Source organism: Lonchura striata, chromosome 2 (assembly GCF_046129695.1).
Source record: "Lonchura striata isolate bLonStr1 chromosome 2, bLonStr1.mat, whole genome shotgun sequence".
NCBI classification, from domain to species: domain Eukaryota; kingdom Metazoa; phylum Chordata; class Aves; order Passeriformes; family Estrildidae; genus Lonchura; species Lonchura striata.
The window spans coordinates 50601926-50626170 of record NC_134604.1 but is presented as its reverse complement, the minus strand read 5'-3'; the positions used below and the strand labels follow the sequence as shown (position 1 = coordinate 50626170).

Here is a 24245-nt window from a genome sequence, read left to right as displayed (position 1 = left end):
AACTTGGAATACATGTACTAATCTGGAAGTAATTGTTATTTTCTCTTACCGGGTATGACGTACAGGCGGTATTGTGACTTTTATCCTTCATCCCCTCTTTCAGTGGAGTTAGCATGGTAATTATTTTTGTGTTGCTATGTACATTAGTATAATATTTAACTTGATCCAAACTATTGCTGACAGACCTGCTTACAATTTGATTTTATTAATCAGTCATAGTTGGTTTGTTGGATTAAGTTCTGCTAATCAAATGCAAATCATATTAGGTATCTGAGGGATTTGTGTTAAATGACAGTACGTTTTTCAAGCCCTGCTTTTTGATTTCAGGTGGACAGTGGTTACAATACACAAACTTGTGGAAACAGCATTATGGATACTGCAGGAGCTGAAAACAGTTGCAGAGAAAATGATGTGAACACTATCGTGTTTCAGAATAAATCTCAGCTGCTTAGAACAAAGGTAGGAGTTGTGGTACAAAAGTGATAGGCTGCCCATCTAAAGCATCTGTTCCCCATTTTATTTGGTTTCAGGAAGCCTGGGGAAAGAGACTATCAGATAATAATAAAGATGTTAATGTAGTGTCATTTCAGAGACTATGTTGAATAAATACAGGACAAATATCTTAACCTGGCCAACAAATAATGTTTTATGCTAAAAGTAAAGGTTGTTTCGGAGGAAACTGAGATGTATGCATGAATAGTTGTAGTGAGTCTGTTCATGACTATTGTAGTCCGTCTCTAATTTTTGTTTCTTTTGTTCATGCTGCTTCATTTATTGCTAAGTTTTAAGCTTGTGCCTGTGGAGAAGGACATTTCTGGGGAAAATTCTCTGCTGCTAGTTTTTATAAACTTAACATCAAGTCCTAGACCATACCTGGCATGCTGACTTGCTGGGGAACTTTCTGCGTGGATACAGTCTTTTTACAAGCCCTTTGAGGACCTATCTGAAAAGCACATTACAAAAGATAATACATATCTAGCAAAGCTCCTAACCCCTTGATCTTGTGACTGATAGGAAAGATTTCTACTTCTTCCAGAGAATTGGAAGCAAGCCTAGTTTCTTTGGAGAAGAGAGCAAAGATCATCTCCTCTCAGTAATTACAGTCACACAGTGCTACAAACGTAGTAGTTTGGATCTGCTATGTCTTCAAAGTCCTTCAAGGGGACACAGTACTGACCATTAGTACCAGATTATAAAAAACCTCAAGTAAACCCATTCAGCCCTAACTTCACTTCTGGATTTGACATGCCAAAAGCCACTTCTCTGCCAAGGGGAAGTGCTGACTGATGGTGTCTTACAGACCACTGGCATCAAATTTTAAACTGTTCACTTAAGACCAGGACAAATGTGCCCTTACAAGAACAATAGAAATATATTTTGTCATTACCTTCTAAAAATCCTCATCCAAGATCCTGCCCCAGTCACCCTGTTGGACAAAGATTTTATGTGTGCAAGTACTTACCAGAATCACTTGTCTGGTATCAAACCTGTCCTAGAAGGACTTACCAATGTCATGCAGCTGCCTTTTCCCAGTGTTAGTCTTTGAACTGCTGGGTCTTGACTAAGCCAAATTTTACATTTTAGATTAGGAGTAAAGTGTGAAGGCATTAAGTGCTTCACAACTGAGAATCCTCAGGGAACAAAAAGAAAAAATTACAGACATTGCTGGCTGAAAGATTGAAGTCAGGCTCATTCAGACATTCATGTGAGCCTTGAAATGAGGTATTTCATGCAGACAGCATCTTTCAAAGATCTGTGTAGAGAAAATGTGTTACTTCATTTCTTTCTCATTTCAGAAGGGTAGAGTTGGTACTTAAGGTACTTACTATACTTGAAATTTGCAGTAATATTGGATCTTGGTTTTTTTTGAGAATTTCTTTTAAAATTGTTTTAAAACTTAACTTTTTCTTGTTCACCTAGGAGTGCTCTGTTTTAAGCCATAAGGACAATCAGTTGCTGAGAACAAAATCTCCAGAGAAGCAATCCTGTTTTCAAAAAGCCAAAACACATAGCACAATATTTGGTCAAAATGCAACTTGCAACATTTCTGCTTGGAAACTTAAAAATGAAAATCAAGTTCAGGGATTTCACAAAAGTGGTATGTAGTTTTCTGATGGAGAACTTAATCTGTGGTTTCTAATGAATTTTTATACATATGACCTCAATTACCTGGATTATATATACTATTTTGCTTTTATAATGCAAATGTAATAAACTGTTTGGTATATATTAAGGGAGTTTTTAAATCATGTGGGATTTTCGGGACAGTGTTTTTTTCAGAATTTTATTCCTTCTGTGACTAGGGTGGATTCCATGAGCAGCCTAGGATAACTTGCATAGGAACCAGTGCGTCTGTAAAATCACTTATATTTTAAGATTTGTCCCTCGTAAAGGCATGAGGGAAATTCTTCTTTGTGGGAAAGAAAAAGTGGAAGGGGTATTAGTTTGGTTTTGGATTGCTTTTCTTCAACCAGATATACTGTGTGGCTTCATAAATACTACCACTAGTACCAAGAGTAAGTCACTGGACAGAAGTGAACTGCTGGGGTGTGATGAGAGCAAATGCCAAGTTTAGTTCTCTTGGAAATATAAAATAAGCTTTATGTCAAAAGAAGCTGTTTAGTAATTCTCTGAACAGCTTTTCCTTGGTTTGACAGAAATCTGGGATGTTAGGTTTAAGTAAAATGTATTTTTGGTTACCTTAAAATTAAAAGATAGTGTTGTTGCTTTGTTAATTGTATTAGTACTAAACTCGGAGTTGATCACCTGACACTACCAGTGTCTCTGAAGAACACTTCTGTCCAAATTGATGCTCTGGTACTCTTTGGAAGGAACCTAAAAAAGGTGCAATAAGATTCATTGGTCTCAGTACTATCACTAAGAAAATGGTGCAGCCTTTCTTCTAGAAAAGTAAACCATTATACTTTTACTTCACTCTTATGCTTAATTCCTAGTAGTATTATGTTGCTTACAGAAATTACCAAAATATTTAGATAAATCCTTAAAAATATAATTAACTTTTGCATGCCTTTTATTTATTACCAAAAGTATTAATAATTAAATTTCAAGAAAACCATCAATGAATTAAATTTATGTATTTAGAGGGGGGTCAGAAGCCCAGAACTGCCTTTCTGTAATCAAATCAGATTTAGTTGAATTTGCTTGTATTTATTTAAAAGAACCTTCTGGAATTTATAAATGTGAATAAGGGGAAAAATCTATGTGGTAAACTTGTGGAGCTAGTGACCAAGAGGGAAAGAAGAGATAAGGGATACACTGGTATTTCTGGGCTCTGTTTATGTAGAGCTCTAGTAAACTTTGTTGGATTAATGAAAAAGTGTTCCAGATGAAGCAGTCTTCCTTTCTTTTCATAGCAAGGATATCCCATACTGGGTGGAAGTTCTGCTTTCTGTTCTATTCCACAATCCACAGAGAAATGTGTAGCAAAGTGACCCGACAGTGGCTGATGAGCAGCTATTGGCACACTAGGCCTGAAACCTATTGGTCACATCTAAATTTGAAGGCAAGACAGCATTTGAAAGAAAATTTAAAAAGGGGAGGTGTGAACAGAATCTCTTGGCATTAAAATCAGTGTGCTAGACCTGAGAGGTGTGTGTTGTTTGAATAGACCACTTCTTGAAATAATTTCATTAATAATTTCCTAGTGAAGGCTTTCTGAAAAGCATATTTAAGAAAAAGGGAAACATCTGTCTGCATCACTTGATTGTAGTTCTCACATTGCAAAAATAAATACTAAAAACTTTACTTTAGAAATCTAATGAGCAAATGTGTATTTTTACTCCTGTAACAGTTTAATTACTATTTCTGTAATGCATGTGGGATTGACAGTAATGGAATCTAGTGTCGTATATTAGTTCTATTATCTTCAAACAGTGCTCTACTGGAAGCTGGAAATACACTGAATTGGTAACTGTTAAGAAATGAATTTTGGTAAAAGTAGGAGATGATCTCAGACTTCTGGAAAACTAATTTTATAGAATAGGGCCTTCAGAATGTTTTAGCTTTAGCGTCTAAGTTTTGTCACTCAAAAGCAGGATACAACTTGTCTGAGTGACGTATGAGCTTGTGTAATTTCTGTTTCTCATTATAATTTTTACAACAATTAATTAAAGGGACTGTAAAAAGGATTTATTTTTGCAATTGTGATTATTAAATAGTAATGTAAATTTAATGAATGTTAAGCAGGGTAGCCCAAATTATGTTTCTGAATTTTTCTGAATTGTGTGTTTAAGATTTGGTTTTACTTTTTAACTAAGATTTTGATTATTTTCATAATATGTTAAATGATCAGAGGCTTTTGAAGTATTCACAAGTAAAAAAGCAATCCCTAAAGTACTTAATTTCATCCTGTATTAGTATTTTCTTAAAGCTAAGAAAATAGAGCAGAAATGGGTGAATGTGAGAAGTGATTGATGCCCCCACCCCGATTGCCTGTATTTTTTGTCCTGTTTTGTAGATTTCAGTTAGATGGGAAATATTTATTTTATGAAACATGCCTATTTTTTTATTATGTTTGTACAATTGATTTGTAGAAGAAACCTGCTGTGCAAAGTACCATGGAAATCACTTGACCATTTTATTTCTGTAATTGTTCTTAATGAATTGGTTGGCACACATTGCACAAAACGGTCATTGTTTACATTAAATTAATATCAGTAGTTTTAACAAGAGTCCTTTAACATGTCTAATGGTAAACTGAGTAATGAAACAGAATAAAGACATTTGTTTAATACCTATGTTGTTAAATTACTTCTTTCAGTTCAGAGGTGCTAAAGAGAATGCACAGAAGTGCTGACTTCTATCAAACTCTCAAACCTTCCTTAAGGCTATTAACAAGAAACTCTACAATAATTTCTTCACTTTACAGAAGTATTTATTTTCACCCACAGGACAAAGGTGTAGATATACATGATTTTAAAATTTGTTCTACATTCATCATCATAAAAAAGTAGCTTTAAAAAAATTCTTTACAGATTATTAAAATGTGTATTTAAAAAGTAAACAAAACCTGCTTCTAGCATTTTTTTTTCCCCATAGGGAAAAATTCGTAAATGCAAGTCCTTGTAACTTCTTCCTAACTTTTATTTCCAGCTATTTTTGTCGCATTTTCTTTTTCTCTGGTTCTTCCTTGCTGCTTGCCTCTGCAGAGAGACTTGCATGCATCTCATTTCCTAATATCTAAAGTAAGAAAAAAACAGAAGTCAGAACATTTTTATTCAATTTTGCTATTCTAGTAAAACTTGAGTTTACTTGTACAGACCTTTTATAAACACTGTGCCAACATCAGAAATTTCTGAGTTAGGTAATCACTTAAAAGAGGGTCTATCATCTTAGAACAATCAGAGGTAGAACACTCACCTGAAATATAAGCTGAAAAAGGTAAAGAGAAGCAACAGGACCCCTCCTGACAAAGCCAGCATCATTGTTAGCAATCGTACCATCAGCTTTTCTTTGTGTTTTCAAAGTGTCCCTCAGACTAGAGTCATGGCCTCAACAGAAGCTCTTGAAAAGCTAAAGTTGGTGAGCACAAGCAAAGGGCAGCTCAACATGTGAATGTATATCAGAACACACGGGCTCCTCTCGGCTACAATTTTTATTTTCTAGTCCCAGATTTTGAAATCACAGGGATTCACCTCAACCCAGGCTGAGGGATGGACAGATCAGAGCAGCTCTGCTGCGAAGGACTTGGAGGTGCTGGTGGATGAGAGGCCAAACATGACCCAGCAATGGGCACTCACAGCCTAGAAAGCCGAACGCATCCTGGATTGCATCCAAAGCAGTGTCGGCAGCACGGACAGGGAGGGAATTCTGACCCCACCTGCAGTGCTGCATCCAGCTCTGGGGGTCCCAGCAGAGAAAGGATTTGGACTGAGTTCACAGGAGAGCCAGAAAAGTGATCGGAGGGCTGAATAAAACGGCTCTCCTGTGAGGAAAGGCTGATAGAGGAGGGTTGTTCAGCCTGGAGGAGAGATTCTAGGGAGACCCTCGAGCAGCCTTCCAGGACCTGAAAGGAGAGCCTACAAGAAGGTTGAAAAGGCACTTTTCACAAGCACACATCATCCAGTGACGGGAAAGGGGGACTGGCTTCCCCCTGCCTCCACTTGAAAGAGGGTAGGTTTAGTTTATGTTTTAGGAAAAAGTGCTTTATTCTGAGTGGTGAGGCACTGGAACAGGTTTCCTAGAGAGGATGTGGATGCTCCAATCCCTGGAGGTGTTCAAGGCCGGGCTGGATGGGGTTTTGAGCAACCTGATATCATGGAAGGTGTCCCTGTCTATAGAATTGGGGAACTGGAACTAGATGATCATTAAAAGGTCCTTGCAACCCAAACCATTCTATGGTTCAAGCTCATACAACAGCTCAAGACTCAGAACATATTTACATGATTTCTCAAGGAAAAAAAAATCATGTTTCATTGTATAAACACAAAGAAGCTCTTGCTTATTTTGGCTTGTCTTTTTCCTCTGTGGTAAGGTATACTCAATTGATGCAATCATCTGTTTATCAAGAAAGTTACGTGTACATTATTCTAAGAGCACCATTTTGTAATGTCATGCAAATACTTATCAGGCCTAAAGTGTGAGAGCAGGTGAAACTCCCTGTGTCCAAAATGCCCAAAGAAGCTAGAACTGAAAAGTCTTGAGACTAGAGACAGTTATTACGACATTAGAGTTCTTACATTATCAAGAGAGAATTTTTATATTGTGGGAATTGTAGGACAGAACTGCCATTGACACTTGGCAATTATACAGAGCTGAGCCACCCATCACAGTTACAGTGTAGTTCACTATAATAAAGAGACCACTCTACCAAATTTGGGCAAATTTTCAGAGGAACACCTAATTACAGAACTGTGAAATTCAATACATTCCTTCAGCAAATCATTATCATTCCCAGCAGTGGAAATATCCTGATGGGCCTAGAACAGAAGTTTAATTTAGAAGGCTCTATTTTTTTTCAACAACCAGTGAAGGCAGACCTGAGTTTTATTGAGAGTGGATATGAAGCAGTCATTACAAGCTGCTGCTAAATTATGTTTTTTCTTCTGAGTTAAATTTCAATTTTACCAAATGATGATTTTTTTAACAATACTGAAGGATAATATGGTTCTAAGAATTTTGTGCCTTACCTTGGGTTCCACCAAGACCATCCGCATTTTCTGATGTTGGATGTTGGAATCATCTAACATAATGTTCACTTTAACTTTATCAAACATACATAATGTTGTGTCTTCCACAGTAAGTGATGGCACCTGAAATTTCAAATTTTGTATAAATACTACTTGCAACAGCTTATGTTTTTGTACAAAGCAGTACCTTTGTATCAAAATAGCACTGCTACATGTAAATAAACCAAAAATTACTATAGTGAATATTCAGTGTTGTAGTATGTGATAAATGCATTTTCTGCAGTAATCACATAACTAGATGTTAGCACTATCTATTACAGAAAGAAATTCCTGTCAGAACCTACTCATTTAGACTTACAAAGACTATAGTGGCATTCATTACTACTAGAGATTAATGAACTTGTATTTAGAAAAGTCTCTCTTACCCTTCTATATCCAACTAGAATAGAATTTAGTCATTCTGCTTGCTTACCAAATCAAAAAATAAAGGTGTTTAAGAGCAAACCTTAAGAATAATAGTAAGAACATACCTCACTTTTGTACTCCAGTTTTGGTGTTGGTTTATCTTTTTCTTCAAAGAAGACTGTTCCTTCTAACCCATACTTGGGAATCAGAACAACTATTGCATTTTTTCTTACAAATAATATATATGCATCTTCATTTACTACTCCCTTGGTTTTGAAGAACAGCTGTAACAAAAACAGAACACACAAATTAAAAAAAGCACTAGAACATTCTCTTCTGAATCACAAATATACTATCTCAGAAAAACAAAACGTTCAAGTACACAGCTATACTTAGTGATAATTACACAGCATATCCTGACAGCAGATTTTAAAAAATCTTATAAACAATTTATAACATTACTGTAGGATTAAGCATTCATATTTATAAAAGCACAAAACTAAAAGAATCCCCAAGATGCCATTCTGAATTTTTCAGAATAAGCAAAATAATGTTTTAAGCTTTTTGTTAGAAGCATCCCTCAGCCTTTATCATTTCTGCACTCTGGTTTTGCTCTGGCAGTGTTCATAGTTAAACATAACATCTCAGAACTACTTACCTGTGTATGGAATGCCACAGAGGCTCTTTGTGCATATTGTGCCATTTTATGTCGGTAATTGAGATTTTTACACATCTCTGCCAGTTTGTGTTTATCTGTGAGGTCTGGGTAAGTAGTGTCTGCTCCTATGGCCACGGCCAAAAGCCGATGGACTATGATATCAGCATACCTGCAAAGATGAGGTTAAAATCATCAGTGACCTAGTAAGACGTAGTTTTTCAAACTTAATAAAAAGGTTTCTGAACATATGTTTGTTTTTGTGAATCTTACAGATTTAAGTTTTTGGAATAATGACGATGTTCTATCAACTCCCTCTATTCAGCATCCATCTCTTTCCTGACCAAAGATGTACTGCAAAGCCAGAATACTGTTTGCTAAGATCAATTCTTCATTGTGCCAGAAAAATGAATAAAGTTGAGTTTTTGGACTGAAGAATGATCTTTCGCCATGGCAAATTACGACAATCCTTCTTCCCTTTCCCCTTTAAATTAGACAAATTTTGTGTAGAATAGTATCTCAATGCCACAGATCTGCAAAGCATAACCACATTTGAATTTCTTGTTACGTAACTTATTAGAATTTCAGCGAGGAACGTTTTAATACATCTGGTACTTCAGTGAGAAACTTTTTAATACATCTGGTAAGAACTAAAATTTACCATTTGGACTCCTAGAAGTTCTACAAATTATCCATAGAAATGCATATGAATTTTAATCCGCATCCAAGAGATTGGATTGGATTTCACTTGAAATGTTTCTCAGGAGCACAGTAACATTTTTTTTTCTTCAAAACTCAGTGACTTCTTGGTCAGATGAAAAAACTAATGTACTTTTCCAAGAAGTACGATTTCACTGCATGGAACAGCTACCAATAGCAATACCAATAGCAAGTCCCCAGTTACCAGTGTTTTCATAAGGAAAATTCAGCCTCCTCAAAATTTAAACAGTTTCAATCTCAAAAATGACTGAGGAAACTCTGTCTCAGTCTCTGGCTACGATTACTGCTGACTGACCCCAAAGTGCATTTCTATGCCAGACATATGCATTAGAGATATATTTCTATTGTATTTTTTTAATGTTACTAAGCCCTAGGAGCTGTGGACAGTAAACCTGGGAGTGTACATAAAGATGGATTGCCACATAAGCCACTGCTGTTTCAACTGAAATCTAATGCTGAACAGAAACTTTTTTTTTTAAATGGACAACATAATCATTTTTTCACAAATAAATCACTTTTTTCCTCTCTGAAACTTTTGTAAAATACAAGTACCTTCTAATAGGTGAGGTAAAGTGAGTGTAAATAGGTGAGGCTAAACCATAATGATGAAAATCATTATCCATTCCTGAGCAGAAATAAACAGCTTGCATCATGCAGCGAGTGGTCAAAATTCGCAGCAGTGTATTTAAGTAGGGGAATGTAGGAGATTCAGCTTTGTCTAATGATTCAGCTAAAGCTTTTGCTGAATCTGTCTTAATTTCCAAATTCTGAAACAAGAGAAGAAAAGAAACAAAAAAGGTCAAGTATTACTAGCAAATATTAAGAATATAAACAGAAATGTAACAGCTATATCTAGGATAATCGTAGCAACTGTCACATGTATAACAGCTATAACATGATGGAATGTTACTACTACAAAAGCAAACAAACAAAATCCATCCATGCACAGGTCCTTCCCTCATTATTACTAGTGTGCTATGCAAAATCAAAATGCTGAGTCAGCCTAGAATTCAGAAAAGACACCCATTCTGAACTAAGAAATACTTTATGCCAATATTAACGAGGCTTTATTTCCTTTGGTTTTATTCTTTTATCCCTTTATTACATCAGAAAGAATGTAAAAAAAACCCTCATGTATTTATGCCACTCAAAGATTCTCATCCAAGCACAAGGTAAAACTTTATGGTTATTTCTTCTGCAAAATTATTATAATGTATACTTGGAAAAGTAAAATGTAAAACTAGTACAGTGTATAACATTTTTTCCCTGTTTGTCAGTGCTCTCTGAAAATTCAGGTAGTATGAAAATACATAATGCATTTTTAACTTCCAGAAACACAAGGTAAATATCATCACATGATAAGCTGAATGCTCTTTCCATCACATACAGCACTGACAATAAAGTAGGATCCAGAGATCAAATTATGCCTGCATTATGGTAAGATAATTGCATTTTTATTAAAAAAGTATAAACAAAACATATTAATACCTAATTGTGATGGTTGTGTCAAAAGCAGTAAAAAAGCCACTTTGGTTTATTTAAATGAATGTTCACCTATGCACAGAAATTTAGCTTTCCAAATAAAACAGTACTTTAAAAATAATTTTCAGAACACAAATTGAATAATTATCATTATTCCAGTTTTACAGCAGTGGAAAATTAAATGTTTTAGTTTTAGACTTGTCTATTTATGTTACACTGAGAGAATCTGGAAGTTCCACTCTTGACCTTAAGGAAAAAAAACAGAAGGGGGAGAAGAGCTGAAGGGAATGGAAATGTGAATGTACACCATAGTAACTACAAAATTAGAAGTTTAGCTCAAATAAGATTCCTGAAACTGGAAAAGAAACTTTTTCTCTTCAGGCTCCTTAATTAAATTAGACTTGTTTCAGGCTAAATAAACCTCTAGCTGATCTATGGAGAAGACGGAAACTATAAAAACATTTTCCTGACTTTAAGAGAAACATGTTAATTTATGTGACTGGTCAATTTTTAAGTATATCAATAATGTATGTGATCCAAAGCCAAAAACTATCTCAAAAATCACGTATGACTTTGTGAAGAGAAACAGTCAGCTCACAAGTGATACAATGTAAGACTTAAGAGAGTGGTATGTTTTCTTTACCTAAAAAAGGTTTTAAAAAGCACACCTTCCTTTCACCTAGAGGTACAACTATCCTGCTACAAATACCAGGGATTTCAAAGTGTAGCTGATACACTTTTAAAATACTGCTTTCCAGCCCTTACTCCTGGAAAAGTGGCCAACCAGAAAGAAAATACATCTTTTCATAATTAATTCACTTAATTATCATGGTAAAAACTTGCCTTGGACTTTGCAGCCTTTACAAGGATGTCATAATTTGATGGGGGAGGAGCAGGATGTTTCCGGAGCAAAGCAAACTCTGGGAACTCATCATAAATTTTTTGTGCTACAGAAATATTGGCAAGCAGCATGAACTCTTCAACCATGGAATTAGTCTCTCTATCAAGATAAATATTTTATATTGTTAGAAAAGCATTAGACATTTACTTTGAGTGCCTAATGAAGAAACATTCCACCATCCTAACAATGTTATGTAATATTAACTAGTAGTTTTGAATATTTATACAAGTAGGCAAGCAATTTTAGGACTAAAAAAAATGCTTATTAAGCTCCAAATACTGAGTCAAAAGAAAAATAAAACTGAAATATTCTAAACATTAAAATCAAGGAAAATGCTCATTAAAATGCCTGAAAAAACCAACATATAAACCTCTTGACTTCTTCCTACAAAGTTCACATATGCAGCATAGCGTTGAAGACTTGCTAAATAAATACTACAGTAAAATAGAGGAATTCTCTTTCTGACAATCAGCCTGACCAAAGAAGTTGTGGATGCTCTATCACTGGAAGCATTCAAGCACAGGCTGGGTGGGGCTTTAAGCAACGTGGTCTAGTGGGAAGTGTCTGGGCCCATGGCAGGGGGATTAAAACTAGGTAGGCTTCCAAGGTTACTTCCACGTCAAACCATCCTCTAATTCTTTGACGGTCCTGCACTATTACAGGAATTTTGTAAACTATTAAATGTTGCTACTTAAACACACCTTTAATTCCATCCCTACCCTGAATTAACTAACAAATAAAATGCATACTTAAGCTCCTTAGTCTGCAGATCGATAGGATCGTGAGTTTCACTGTCCATGTGGAAACGAACTTCTGGTGACGCAAGTGTCAAGGCTCTGCAACATAGTTAAGTGGTATTAAAAAATAACAGTAAAGCAGACAGAGCAGCTGAGCTGCAAGCCTGTAATATCATCTGGGGTTACCATGACACTGTAATTTAAAATTAGCAGAAATTAAAAATAAAAATGTGTAATGTTCAAATTTACTGGAAATGTCAAGCAAATATACACCATAGAAGCTCCTAAAATTTCAAATGCCACTTCTCTGGTTGTGCTTTGATGACTCTGTGAGATCCATATTGATTGATCTTGAAGAAAAAGTTAATATCCCAAGTTTATATATTTTGGGAAATTACGATAAGCATTCTTATGCAAATTAAAATGGCAAAATACTTCTCTTTCACAAGACTTTCACTAGAAAAATGGACACAGAACCATGATATATTTTGACAGCAAAAACAGTCAGAAAAAAAGGTGGGGGAAAAGCTAACAGGTACACTGCATGGCTTACCCATTATCAATTCTTTTCTTCTTCAGAATTTTTGCTAATTTGTTTAGTCCACGTAGGCTGGTAGTAATATCATCATTCATAGTTGATGAATCAATTCTCATCTGTGCTTCAGCATATGTAAGAGAAGCCTTGCAGAGGTTAAAAAAAACAGATATCATGATACATAATTGAACACTAAAATAAAATATAGTTCTTTCTGTCTTGCAGAACGTGTAGCTTGCTGTTGTAACTTGGTTCACAATAATACAAAATTTTACATTCAATACCTAAATGCCTATTATTCACAAAGAATAATGGACAAATGAGAACAGATCAATGTAAGAAATTAAGATATACCAGGCAATTACAGTGGGTTTTTTTTTTTTTGCTCATCACGTGTTTTATACATTGGAAGTCTAATTTTCAGGAATGTATTGAACATCCACAGAATCCACTGAATTTAACTGATTAGCTGGTATGTACCAGCCATGTCCTATATGCATCATACACACAGTAACTGCACACATAAACAATGCAGCCTTAAAAGATGAGAACACTGAAGAATCAAACATTTTCTTTATTTTTAGTATTTCAGCACTATCTTCTAATTCTAATAAAATATAAATAATTAATCAGAAAGCAAGTTTTATTATCAAGTTTGTTGATCATTGTTTTTATAATACAGTGTACATATTTTCATTTCAGAAATATAATAATATTTACATGACTTACCCTGGAATTAATAACACTCTTTGTAAATCTGGTTTTTAGAATTTCAGCCTTATGGTTCATTTCCCATATGCATGAAAATGCAAGCCTGTGAGAGAGAAAGAGGGGACAATCGGTTAAAATCCCTACATAAACCACAGTAGTTTCTTGCCAGGATCAAAGTGTGGGTCATATACATATACCTGTCCACATTAGATCTCAGAGAGCATAAGTTGGAACTAAGTAGCTCTGGAACCATATCAATCCTCTGCAAAGTAAAGAATAAAATAAGCTAGTATTTTAACTTCCTGAATAAAAGCTTCCTAAAATAAAAGCTTGGAGATTTCTTTCTTTTTTGGCAAAAAAAAAAAAAAAAAAAGTCACGTTAAGAAAATTAATTCCAGGATTAATTTTAGTTACCATCTTTTTAGTACCGGTGATTTCTGAAAAGAAATCATGGTCTGGAAGAAATAACCAGGACTAAATCTGTAGCATTAATGAATGCAAATCACAGGACCCTTCAGAGATTTAGCAATCACAAAAACCACAAAAACCAATGGAAAAGGCAAAACTGGGCCACTTCTTCAATTCAGATTGAAATTAAAACAGTATTTCATTTTAAGAACCACATGCTAATAATGCTTCAAAACCAGCTGAATGGGATATTGTCCAGATAGTGGTTTTTAACAGATAAACCAGATAATAATATTGTCTTCAGAAAAAACTAGTCTAGTTTTTTTTTCCTCCTTAGTTCAGAGAGAATATCTCCACTCCCAAGAATTAAAAGAGGAAAGCAATGAATATCCAACCACTTAATCACACAAGAAGCTATAGAAAATAATTACTTTTTCACACAGGTACACTGTTGTTCCTCTTTTTACTGACTCCTCATCCAAAGCATTTCCCGGACGAATAAAATGACTGACATCTGCAATATGTACACCAACCTAAAAACAAGCATCATGTTATGCACCTCATGAAAGAGAAACAGTTTTCAGAGTGAAAGAAACTTTCCCACATTTTTACAAACTGATTTAACCATTCCCAGTTCCTTTCAGCAGCTCCCATATTTCACAATAAGATCAGTTTAAACCTATCACACTGATATTTAAAAAGTGAACAGTTGCAGCAATTATTCAAAAAAAGGGCATTTATACACTTAGGGGAAAGTTATATTCATGACCAATGCAGATTTTCTTTGAGGGCCCAATTAACCTCTTTCATGTTCTTCAAGACTCACTGCAAACTTCTCTTTGCTTTTCTGTTTGCTGGACTTTCTAGTCTGGCACACCCTACTATTACAATTCCAATTTAATTTCTAAAGAAGACAATCTGACTGAATCAGATATAAGGCAGTAGAGAGCAGGTGTTAAGCCTGTAGCTTTTTACTGCCTTTTTAAAAATAAAATAGTAACTCCATAGGCATTACAGCAGTAGCTTACTTTTTTCTATTTTCATAGTTCCTTATCCTAGCTGTAAATATCCTTGTTTATACTACTTAGCTAAAGCAGTAAATAAATTTTATGTTAAATTCTCATGCCAAATAAGGATAAAGCAGGGTGAATTTAGAAGACACTAAATTCCCACTTTTAACACTGCTCTGATGCAAATCTACTCCCTTTTTTATTACCATCTTGCAGCTGTGCAAACAAACATCATTAATTTATTTGTAACAGATCTGGAACTTTGCACATGTATTTGTAAAATAAAGGAAGAAGTAAGTAAATAAATTATTAAATTGATACAATACCTCTAGATTGCCATTTCCTATTTCTCTGCAATGCAATGCATCATCAATATCTGTACAACCAGGAGGATCAACACTACAAACATTCAGATGCCTTAAGTCCTCCCTGTGTTTCATATCCTGAAATTTAAAAGAACCAAGAAATTGTTTTCAAGAATACCTTCCTTTTCCAAGTAAAAATGATCATTTGAAAAAGGCACATTACATAAGATTTTCCCCAGCAACCAGGTATTTTCAGAATGTTTATTTTGTTTTGGGCAGTGCAGAAACTACAACGATAGAAAAAAACAACACAGAAGATTAAATACTTTTTTTTTGTTTGTTTTGTAGAAATGAGGAAGAGAGTCAGAACACAACCATAGTTTCATCACAATCTTAGAATTAGCACAATGAGGAATTGAGATTTTTTCAAGTAAAATTTTGACTGATGGCCAACTGAATGACTTGTCTTGGATACGACTGCTCTGAAGTCTACCTTTCTAAGGCTTAGACGTCTAGATAATTGAAAGGAACTGCACACTTTTTAAGTATCTATCCTTGCAAAATAGCTATCTCTCTCCTTTGCAAAAAAACTTTTATCTTTATATTCTTTAACAAAACCTGCAGTATCATCTTTACCTTACAATATTTATCCCCAACGAATGCAGTTTTAGCCAAAAATGCAAAAACTTGAAGAGGTCTTGTTTCCATGGGAAATACAGCTGAAAGTTCCCACTAAGACAGAACAGTCCTGGACAACATTTCTCATCTATTTCTGGTGCATTGGGATATTCTAGAATGTCAGAGTTTGCATTGAAGGGGAAGGCACAGTAATTACTACAATAATTTACAAATCATTACCTCTTCTGTAATGCTCCATGGCATTTTCGGTAGGAAACTAAGGACAGCCTGAGAAAAAGCCTGGTGAGGAACATCATGTTCAAGCAGAAGAACTTCTGTCTCTGTCTCTTTATCTCCAGCGCTTCCCAAATTCTTTACAAAATGACCCTGAGGAATAATACAGGTACATACACACACACACACATATCAAGCATTACCATTTGTCCAAAAGTAAGTATTTAAGAACATTAACCCTTAGGTATTCTTGTATTAAACTACACAGTAGAAGCAATCTTTTTAAATTTGGTTAACTTTCTCATCTTTAAGAGAAATTTAATTTTAAACATTTATTTGATGCAATAAGTCTGAACCAAGTCCATCCAGACTATTTTCTTAGAATGGGTCTAAATTCTTCACAATTAAGACTCGAAAACTTAAAAATGTGGTATCATTTTCGGAGGAAGGAAAACCACTGCTGCAAAAGCAGAACTAATTCACTCTCATTTCTCTATGGGTTTGCCTCGTGCCATGTATCTCACACTCTAGTACCACTTCAACTCTGCCTTCTTCCTCACTTCTCTGCAGCAATGCTCTCTTTGTCTTAATGCTTTTTCCATATATTCCATGTTCCCTTCATTTCCCTAAACTAGTGGGAGACACCTGTGCTCTGCTTCAATACAAGATGTGCATTCCCACAGGAGCCACTGAAACACTTCAAAACCTAGCTAGCATTCAATACAAATGGCAGGCTGTGTCCTCAGTTTCTCATACAGCCTCTGTTTTTATACTGAACTTTTAACTACTTTTACCCTACTGCCAGTTTGAATGCATTGGGTGCATTTCTCAAATTTCTGCTAGAACAGTGATTGTTATGTCTGAATGAGCAAAATCAGAGCGAAAAATTTGCACTTCTAAGAACCCAGACTAACGTCCCTGGTTAATCTATACAAAGCACCTTAAGTAGCATATATATGTTCACTGCAGAACTGGATGAGTAAGCTTTTTAAGTATGATAACCCCGTAGCTGATTGTAAGAGCAAATTGTATCATTTAGGGACTTCCTTAATTTGCACCATTAAATGGCACCTCATCAAACGTAAACCTCATCTCAACACTGGTTGCAGTTACCCAGTGTTGCAGATTAATATTTTACCTAAGAAACAGAAAAAATCAGGTAGTTAAAAGTTCAGAAGAAAATGCCTAAACTTACATTAGGATACCTGGAATTCCTGGGCCAACCGTCAATAGCAACAATTATTCTTTGCCCTTCCAATGCATCTGCTTGTCTGGTTTCTATTCGAATGCGAGGAATTCTGCGATCAGCTGGTGTAAACAAATGGCGTCTTGCCTATGAACAACCAGAAAAAGGAACAATTCATTTCCAAATAAAGAAGAAAAAACAACCCTTTATTTAGAGTAAGTGGATTATTTCCTCACCTCTTTGATCTGTGACTTGGAAAGCATCCCACAATACGGCCGCCAATTTCGTTTTATAATGCCCACTACTCTTCCTGTAGGCCTCAGCATGTCCTTGTTAATGGAAGTCTTCAGCTGGTAGAACAAAGGTTAAAAATACAAACTCAAACATGAGTTTGAACTCAAGTTAGAGGTTAGAGTACAGTAGATTACTTAAAACTTAGTAGCAACATTTTGTAACTCATCATAAGGACATAAATTCTATTATGACTTTATAAATAGAAATTCCCGTGCCTCCCTGCATGACTTTTAATATTTTCAGTATGTGACACAACTGAAATCACATCAGTATGTCATGTGACTTAGCAGAGAAAAAACTTAAGAGTGAGAGAAGACAGTGTTCTGCAGCCTTTTTCCGGTGTTCTTCATTTTTCTGAAAGGATGGATGTCCCTTAAGAAAGCCCAAACAAATAATATTTTCCATGTTAATTTATAGTCTATTATTTCAATTTTTTTGAGTCCTTTTACACTGCCTGAAAATTCTCCAGTAATTCTCCACATAATTATTAAAAAACATTCCTATGAAATTCAGTAGAAAGATAGTAAATGGATTTTTAAAGAAATTATTTTCTTTTACAGGTCATACATGCATGTGCAGGCATGCACATTATGTGGAATTACTGCAAGACCCAAAAATATTTTACAATAGGTTCACAATATATGTATTGCCTATAAAAAGTGGCTGTCAGCAGGATACAATACCTACTCCAACAAATCCTAATCTGCATAACAGTAAATACAGATTTACATTATTACATGACTACCCTCAGTAACTCTTGGATTCATTACACTTAATAAAGTAATGTGGGCATTTCTAGTAGAGACTAATTAAAAATGATCCATTTTATCCACCATCATGTATTTAACACAATAGTACAACTCCAATTAAGTTTTATGATTTCCATATTCACATTTTATAAGGACAGTATATAAATCTAAAGCTTGACACAGGGTACCACAGATTTCATCTCTTTTGAAACACCACAGTTAAGAAAGACTATTTCCTTCATACAATGTTTTCTTTTTCCTCTTCATTTTCGATGTTCTCTTCATTCTGGCCGTCATCTTGCAAGACTACTGATGACGGTGCCACCCATTCATCTTTTGCCAACAGCTCCACAGCTACAACATCTTCATGAATTGCTCGGTTTAAATGTTTCAGGCCCTGTACAATTATCTGGATTTTTTTAGAAAACAAAATGGAAATGCAGATATTAATTATGATGAAAACAGAAGACCCAAATCTAGAGCAGTGTAACAGAAGAGTAAAAATGTTTGACAGGCTTTACATTTCAAAGAACATTGTAAAGTATAGTTGTGATGCACTTTTTCCCTCTGCCAAGGTTTCTTACAGTACAGATGATCTTATTCCAATTGCTCTTATAATAAATATGTTTTCCCTGGTTTTTTTTTGTTTTTTTTTTTTTTAATTAAGTCAGACAATTCTATTTTTGCAGGATAGGGGATTCCACATACTACTGAGAAAGAGGAATAGAAGAGAGATAAGAGAAGTACATCCAGCTGCCACTGCTTGGAAACAGTGTTTGTACAATTGCACCAACTGAGAATCCAGCAGGCAGATAGATGGATCAACTGCTGGGTGGGAAACAGCTCATCTACCCCTCACCAGGCAGGAAAACAGCAGGGGGAAACAAAGCAGGAGACCACTACAAGGGCTCATGACTGATTTTTTCCCTGAAAATCCTCCCATACATTTGTTCCTTTGTCTTTCACCATGTAGCTCAAACTGATTTTAAAAACTGTTAAGAATTTAGTTCAAAAACTATTAACAATGAAGATTAATCTATATTTTACCAATTACTTTATCAAACTGTAATTTAAATACATTATTCTTTTTCCAAAAAGAGCACAGTCAGCATTTTCAACAGTCTCTATCCATACAAATAGAATATGAAAACATCAGCAAGAACATCAGAAAAAAAACCCGGAAGAGTAAAATATTACTAATATGCTCCATTTTAACATATGTCACCATGAAATAATTAAATTTTAAGTCATTCCTAAGGCTCGTTGAAATTTACTGCATGGAGGTAAAATAAAAACTCACCTCTTTGTTTTCTTCAGCATCTCCATGAACCCAAACTGTAGCTTCAAGATAATTCTCTCTGTTTGCCCTGTAAGTTCCTTGGAGGTAAATACCAGATTTTATTCCTTGCTGCAATTTGCTAAGAGGAATATGTTCTGGGAATATTATTTTCCCACCTTCTATTTCTTTCTTTAGAAAAAAATAAAAACAGGAGAGGATATTTTCAGTATTTTATATTCATGTTAATTTCAAAACCAAGCTGTGGAACATGACAGACTCAAGCTAACAAACTCCCTAATTGTAACTGTGTGTAGGTATGAATATGCAGAACAATAAAAAACTATTATTAAGCAGTGCTTTTTCTAATGAAGCATCAAAAGCATTAAAATGTGGCAATTCTAGGAACTTTTCTTGTTTTCCTGCAGTTACTTTAAAACATAGTGCACAATTTACGTTGATTGGATACATTGACTAAACAGATACTTATCCAAGAAAACATTAGTATAGTAAAGAGTGTGGCACATAGTGTATGTACTGTAAGCCATAGGAAACATGAAAATACATTACTGTGACCATAGTTTGGAGCAGTCAGACAATTACTTACACCTGAATAATCTATAGTTAACTGCTGAGAATACCTGAGCCCTCTTTTTTTCCACTCTTGCATAGAGCTCTATCCTGTCAAAACTAACTCTGATGAAATTAACTTTCCTATTTTTGTGGTCAGTGTACAGCTATATCAGTTGTATGTGAAATATAATTCTTGATTCTGATAAACACAAAGCACAAGGAAGTACAAGAGGATGTAGCTCATATCTGAGCTGCAGCCTGCATTTGTATCAACTTAACTAATAATCAAATGAAAATGCTTTAACAAAGATTTTCCAGCAGACACAAAATGAAGATCTAAATGGTTTGCAATATATTTTGTTTTAATTTTGTTGTTTGTTATTATTGTCATCTTCAAAATAATTATCTAAAGCAACCGTCATTTTACAAGATACATACTAACAGGCATATAAGCAGAACTGAAAATGGCTGCAATATTTCCTTTTTACTTTTCAGTTGTCAAAAAGTTAAATTGCCAGAATGGTAATAAAGTCCAAACTCCTTGTATTCTAAACTGATGCCAGTACCTGACATACAGTATGCAATATTATACTACAACCCATTTGTGATCAATTTGTTTTATAAAAAGAAAATAAAAACATACCCCTTCATCAGATACACAAGCAAGACGGTCTACAAGCTCAGGATTAGCTGTCAAGCTTTTTATATACTCCTCACCTACAAAAGCACACACGTAAATGTGTGAGAGATGCATGGGATTTAGGTATCAAGTGACTGCTCAGTTGATTTGAGCAATAAATTACACATACATAATACTTCACTTACATGTATAAGCAGTTATTCCTTCCTCCAAAGCTTTCTCTTTATTAATTCTGTCATTTGTTAAAAAGATAACTTGAATCTTCTCCTCATCCTCTATTTTCTTCAAGTGTTCATTGTACCATTTCACTGCTACCCGAATGGCTCTGTCATTGCGGTCATTAGAAGTTTCTCCCCGCTTTTGCTCTATGTACGTGTCTCTACATAAATTTTAAAAACAAAGGGGCGTGTTTGACAAACCGAAGCAAATCCCAGCATCTATCTATACTTAAAATTTTCAGACAAACAGGATCAAGGCTGTTAGGTCAAAAGTATCACTATTGTATCCATTGCTATAAAATGTGTAACACTCATTAGGCCGCTGAAGGGCCAGGAGACATGGGTAAAGGAAAATAAGAAGGAAGTATTAATTTCTCACACAACTTTCTCACAGACAATTAAAGAGATTTGCATTCAAGCTGTTAGAACTATAGATTCAAGATTCCTTGAACTATGATACTGCAGTATTGAAACTAACTGTGAGCACAAATAAAGGCAAATTAATTGCATCTCCATTTCTCAGAGAGTTCTGTTACCAACTTAATGGATTTTTGAATTCTGCTACAGACTAAGCTGACAATATTGATAAAGCATTGGAATATGTTTAAAAGGGACACTAAAATAGAAAATCAGTACCTTATTACTCAAGATAACAGTGCTAATTATTCAATATTCTATCTCTCTTTGCATAACATACATGGATTTATACCAACTATAGACAGAAAACTCCTGGAACATACTTCTCAAAAGGATTCCTTAGAAATATATAGTTCTATGACACCACTGTAATTTTTCTTCCAGTCCACATGTTCTAGTTTTGTCTTCCACTTTCTTTTACTGGATGTCAGCACAACTTTGTTATACCCCATTCCATCCTTACCTGTGGTGCTCATTGGTGAAAGAATAGAAATGTTTCTCTGGGTTTTGAATCAAGTCCCTAATTCGTTTGTACACTGGTGCACTCCGATTCCTGACTTCTTGTAGGACTGTCTGCAGCACAATGACATTCTTAATAACAGGATCTTCAAGGATATCAATCTGAGGAACAAAATGGAAATTAATCAAAATTTTTCTTTAATTCTATCCAATAACAGGACTTGAAATATTTCCTTGGCTAATACATGAAAATCTAACAGGAGTAATGAGTGGGTCTCGTTCTGCCTTTTTCCCCTCACCAGTGGGAAACTGGACAGTGTATTAAGTTGCTTTTGCCTCCTTGTGGGAAAAAAAAAAGTCAAATAGGATTTTCCAGCCTCTGTTATCTGAAGTGAAGATAAAGACTTATTGTGACTTCCAACAAATTTGCCCCCAGTGTGTGCAGGATTCCAGACAAATGTAAGGCCGATTGTACACTACAAATTTTTCTTACATAAAATGGGTTCCTATAAAATTTATCCTTAGTAAACAAAATGCAGCTATGCACAATGTAATGGAAATCTGTAATTTACAGGCTGCCTGCCTCTGTGAGGAATGCAAGCCATAAATGGTACACAACTACTCTTACACAGCTGACGTGCCTATGCATGTGTAGGTTTAAGTTCTCCAGAAACAATCCCACTGTTAAATTGAAATTTTAATTTCCACGGAGTCAAATCAATGGACATTCTGCAAGCTGCTCTTCACTTTTGAAAGATCTTTTTCAAGGAATTTTGTTAAAATTTTCAGCACCTTTCTTTGCCAACTCCTGACATTAAGACAGAAAAATAAATATACACTAGAAATCCATGTAATCTGTCAGGGGAAAAAGATGGGAACATCACTTCCTAACCTTGCGGCAAGAAACTGTGCAAACCCACCTGCAAAATGAGACAGCAGTAAGGCTCTAGAGTGCACAGATAAAAGAATAAAAAGCAATACCAGACCAAGCTCCTGTGAACCTGATGCTTACATGACCTGAAAGATTTAGAGCCATATTCATAGAAGAAATCCAGCATTATTATATGCATAAGCTGAAGCACCAGGCCAAGTCTTACTGTGGCAAAAGTCTTACAGTTTCTAGGCAAAACCTTTCCCTACCCTAACCAAGGCTTCCTAATCCCCACTTCTCCAGTCCACCTTGGCACAACCTGGTACATTCTCAGAGCACACTATGGGACACACATACAAATTTCACCAACAAGACACCAAGAAGTTCACTTGTAAGAGGCTGAAAACATCCCTTGACCTGCTGTTTTGAGATGAAAATCCTTACAACTTTTGGGATCTCTGCTAAAACACACAAGTGTTGTTCCCCTTTCCAGAGTACTCCATGTTAGAATTCCTGAATTAGTTGCAATCTGCAATGTGTGCACAGGGCTGTTCTACCTTCTACACAGGTATTCAAAAACAATTAAAGGAAAAACTTAAACATCAAGCTTGGGAATGCCTGCCAGCCTCAAAGTCCACTTTCTGCCCTGCTCAGCCTCAATCCTCTGCACAGCTATTGATGAGCTGCAGAGTGAAGTTGCTCCCGTGCTTCCACAGCTGCGCATGGAATGACTTCACACCTTCTAATCATTGAAATAAATCAATATCACAGCATAAAGAACCTAAAGCTACACCCTGAAAAGCAGAAAAGGCATTCAGAAAAATTCAGCAACCAGAGAAGATTCAAAAATTCAGTGGCAGTGACGACACGAAGATCCCAATTGCTACCTGACAGTCCACCAACTTTCTCTGCTTGAATTTTCATACTTACACCAGAACACAACGGACTAAATGAATAAATTAATAAATAAATACTGTTCTTTATCTCTCAAATTCAGGCAGAACAATAAAAAACAAAAACACAAAAAACCAAACCAAACAAAACAACAACAAAAAAAGAAAACACAAGACAAGCAAAAAATCACACACACTACCCCCCCCCCCCCAATAAAACTGGGACATAGTCTAAGACCAGGCCAGGTTCGCTGATGCTGCAGCCTTCTCCTCAGGAGCTAGCAGAGAACAACAAGGCCAGACAAAGCAGAAAGAAAGACCCAGACAAGGACCAAGCAGCCACAGGACACACGGGAGGAACCAGGCCCGCAGAGCGCTGCCATACGCGCCCCTCCAGCGCGACGCCGGAACCCACACGGGAACCTGCACCCACAGGGATCAACAAGTACGGGCCGGGAAGGCTGGAGCCTCCGCATGGAGCCCGCCCGGGCCCAGAGGCAGCGGCGGGCGTCCCCCAGCGCTGAGGCCCGCCTTCCTTCCGTGCCTGCCGCGGCGCTCACCTGGTGCAGGAGCAGGTTGGTGTCGGGCAGGAGGAAGTGCGGCCCGGGGCACAGGCTGCTGCCGGGGCCGCCGGGCCGCGCCTCCAGCCCGGGCGCGCTCCCGGCGCCGGGCGCGGCGCGGGGGCAGAGGCGGCACGCGGCGGCGCCGCAGGCGATGTCGTCGCGCAGGTAATGCTCGCGCACCACCTTCACCACCGCGCCCGCCCGCGTGCGCTTCACGAACGTCCGCGAGGTCAGCAT

The 24245-nt window shown here is 36.1% G+C and overlaps 3 protein-coding genes across 3 annotated transcripts in view; 2 read left to right on the top strand and 1 right to left on the bottom strand.

The window, feature by feature from the left end:
* BORA (BORA aurora kinase A activator) overlaps nucleotides 1–4753 on the top strand; it is a 17598-nt gene extending 12845 nt beyond the window's left edge. Inside the window, exons 11-12 of the mRNA XM_021548008.3 lie at nucleotides 328–459; nucleotides 1921–4753. Coding sequence (XP_021403683.2) covers nucleotides 328–459; nucleotides 1921–2106 — 318 coding nt within the window. The 3' untranslated portion in view covers nucleotides 2107–4753. The remainder of the gene's footprint in view (nucleotides 1–327; nucleotides 460–1920) is intronic.
* On the bottom strand, nucleotides 4574–24245 carry DIS3 (DIS3 exosome endoribonuclease and 3'-5' exoribonuclease). The gene is made up of 21 exons (XM_021548011.2): nucleotides 24006–24245; nucleotides 21686–21843; nucleotides 20773–20966; nucleotides 20591–20664; nucleotides 19399–19566; nucleotides 18343–18507; nucleotides 17292–17405; nucleotides 17065–17202; nucleotides 15876–16022; nucleotides 15039–15155; nucleotides 14134–14235; nucleotides 13492–13556; nucleotides 13313–13397; nucleotides 12602–12729; nucleotides 12061–12147; nucleotides 11254–11410; nucleotides 9481–9695; nucleotides 8212–8380; nucleotides 7679–7837; nucleotides 7149–7271; nucleotides 4574–5199 (listed from the first exon to the last, which is right to left on the bottom strand). Exons 1-21 carry the CDS (start codon nucleotides 24243–24245, stop codon nucleotides 5113–5115), a joined length of 2892 nt encoding a protein of 963 aa, XP_021403686.1. The 3' UTR covers nucleotides 4574–5112.
* PIBF1 (progesterone immunomodulatory binding factor 1) overlaps nucleotides 24114–24245 on the top strand; it is a 105262-nt gene continuing 105130 nt past the window's right edge. The window contains exon 1 of the mRNA XM_021548014.2: nucleotides 24114–24173. The gene's annotated coding sequence lies outside the window, so the exon portion shown is untranslated. The remainder of the gene's footprint in view (nucleotides 24174–24245) is intronic.